The following is a 2,970-nucleotide window of genomic DNA, read 5'->3' as shown; positions in this document are numbered from 1 at the left end:
TAGCCTGTGCCACCACCTTCCCTCGGGTCGCTACGGGAGAGGGAGAGCTGGGGAGGCGGCTGTGCCGGGCCCTGTCTCCCCTCGCCCAGCAGGTGCCACCGCACGAGTCCTAGTGGGCCTTTGCCGTCACATCTACCAGCAGGCCTCCCCGGCCGCCAGCTGCACCTCCCACCGGGCTGTGTGAGCTGCCCAGCGCCTCCTTCCCTCCGCCCGCTGCCCCTCGCAGACGCAGTGCTGGTTCCTCAGGCCCACGCAAGCCTGCGTGCACATGCGCGTGCTCGAGGTGGGAAGTGGCCAGCAGGGCGCTGTCGGTGAGAGCAGTCGGTGACCCGCGGAGCGCCGGAGCCGCCGCACTCCTGAGTGCTTGTCCTTTTCTGCTCAGGGGACTGTCAAACAGCTCCTGCTGTTCTCCGAGACCGAGGGCAACCCGTGCTTCCTGGATATCTGCGGGAATTTCCTGGTTGTAGGGACAGACGCGGCTCACTTTAAAAGCTTCGATCTTTCCCGAAGGTATGGTCTTGTCTGGGTACAAGAACTGTGATGTGGGAGTTAATGAGGGGACACTGTTGGGGGAGCAGAAAATCAGACAGAAGCCAGAGCTCCCGGTCTGGCAGGGACTTGCCACTGGACCCTGGGGACTGCCCTGCGGCTCGGCCTGTCCGTCTCTGCGTGCTGGCGGAGCAGCGGGAGGAGGGGGCCAGTGTGAGGCGAGCGTGGCACTACACGCCGCAGACTCCTGTCCAACCGCACGGGCGTGAGCCTCAGCAAGGACAGCTGCCGAGTCCAGTGGGCTGTCAGGGACCCCAGGGTGGAAACGAGGTGGAGGCCAGGGAGCAGTGTGTCACTGATGTGTAAAACCGCCTCCTGGTGTGGTGACCTCAGTAACTGTGGGACGCGGCCGTCTCCTGCACCCTGTGCCCTGGGACGTACAGGCGGCCCCACAGGGCACGTGTGCAGAAGTCAGACGGCCATGCAGCAGGTGGCAGCGTGGGAGCCAGGGACGTCGGTGTGAGCTCAGGACTGGCCTCACGTGGCCCGCCACGGGTGGCTGCGGGCACAGCAGGGCTGAGGTCTGTCTGCTCCGTCAGTGTACCCGTGTCCTCCCCTTGGCCGAGCAGGCCTGGCAGCAGCCGCCCAGGAGCACAAGCCCCCCGGGTGCAGGCTGGGTTTCTCATCCCGTAGCCAGGGAAGCAGGTAGGGCTCGCGGGACAAGCAGCCGATGGCTCCATGGAGACATTTTGTGATGGCTGGGGCAGAGAACCCGCACAAGCCTGTAACTTCATCGTCCAGAACAGAAGTGCTCATGCTGGAATGACCACATCAAAACCCTCACACGGGAGTGGTCGGAGGCACAGCGCCCATGGGACGCTGGTCCCAGTGGCCAGAGGTGGAGCTGTTTGAGCAACGGAGTAAATGACACAGCGCCGAAGTGCAGCCCAAGGCTGAGGGTGCTTATCTGTGAGTCCACGCTGATGTGGATGACGCTCAGGACGGGGACGGTCTCCTCTCCACGCTGACGCGGGTGACGCTCAGGACGGGGACGGTCTCCTCTCCACGCTGATGTGGGTGACGCTCAGGACGGGGACGGTCTCCTCTCCACGCTGACGCGGGTGACGCTCAGGACGGGGACGGTCTCCTCTCCACGCTGACGCAGGTGACGCTCAGGACGGGGACGGTCTCCCCTCCACGCTGACACGGGTGACGCTCAGGACGGGGGACATGGGCTCCGTTCGGTGGCTTGTTCAGAGAGCGGGCACTGGGAGGGGCCTGCGAACTTGACCTCTGCTTGTGGCTGGGGCGAGGCCAACATGTGTCCTCCAGATGTGACAGGCACTCGGCTGCCCTCCCCCTCCCCCGTTGTGTCATGAGAAGGACACGCTCAGCCCTGGCCGGCATCCTGCAGTGTACCTAACTGGTGCCCCTCAAACCACCAACGCCACGAGCCTGAGGGGACGTGACCACTGACTATCTCGTGGGATCCTGGGACCCGAAAGAGACAGGAAGGGCAAGCTGAGGAGGTGGAGAGGAGAGACCCCCGTCGAGCTGCCCCTGCAGCCTGGCAGGGCCAGATACGGCCTCGGCGGGTCCATGTGCAGCCAGGGGCCTAGGTGGTGCCGAGCAGCCCGTTCTGCATGCACCGAGGGGCAGAGCTGTGGTGACAGGAGGAGCCCTCTGGGTGTGGCCCCCACCTGCGGGACTTTCCCACGTGCACCCGTGCCTGGTGGGATGACTTGTTGCTGTTGCTGAAGGGCACTTGTGCTCACCAGAGAGAGACGGAGAGAGAGAGAGTGCTGCCCCGGGGAACGGTCCCACTGCAGTCCCTTCTCCCATTCCTCCCTCCCCTGGAGATGAGGGAAGTGTGCAAGGAGCCTGGCCTGTCCACGTCAGTGGGGCTGGGACCTGAGCTCCGCAGTTGCCCACGTGTGGTCCCACTGCCTTAGCCGGCGTGCCGCTGGCCTCCCATCGCAGTGTTAGGAAGTGGCTCCCTGCGTAACGAGAGGAAGGCTGAGGCCGGCAGGCAGCACGCTGGGTAAGATGCCGCACTCCCACACCTGTTTGAGTCCTGGGCCCAGCCATGTCTTCATGCCCAAAACCCCAGGAGGAGAGTGGAGAAGGGATTATGGTACAGTCATTCTTCCTGGGGGTGATTTCTCACTTTCTCTCTCTCTGTCTCTCCAGTGAGCACACATGCCTTATGGGGAAAAAAATCTTAACAATGAAAAAGAAAAGAGAACTAAGCACACACGTCCACATCTGTCCCTAAAGATATACGGGCTTTAAAAGCTCACCATGTGGGTCAGCTAGCTGGTGGTGTGGAGGTTAAGGTGGCTGGATCCTAGAAGGCTGCGTGCACTGTTCAAGTCCTAGACCCTGCAGCTTGAGAAGCACCCCAGGGGCGTGCGCATACGTGCGCATACATGCCCAGCACCCTGGAGGGCAGACCCGCCACTCTCTCTTGCTCTCCCCTCA

The 2,970-nt window shown here is 63.1% G+C and overlaps 1 protein-coding gene across 1 annotated transcript in view; it reads left to right on the top strand.

Moving 5' to 3' along the window:
• Window positions 1–2,970, top strand: part of IFT140 (intraflagellar transport 140) — a gene marked incomplete in the record, with an annotated part of 90,850 nt that overhangs the window by 31,907 nt on the left and 55,973 nt on the right. Inside the window, 1 exon segment of the mRNA XM_027771038.1 lies at window positions 383–510. Within this exon segment, the coding sequence (XP_027626839.1) occupies window positions 383–510 (128 nt within the window).

This window comes from Tupaia chinensis, unplaced genomic scaffold (assembly GCF_000334495.1).
Source record: "Tupaia chinensis unplaced genomic scaffold, TupChi_1.0 Scaffold000178_1, whole genome shotgun sequence".
NCBI lineage: Eukaryota > Metazoa > Chordata > Mammalia > Scandentia > Tupaiidae > Tupaia > Tupaia belangeri.
This window is presented reverse-complemented; position numbering and strand designations above follow the sequence as displayed.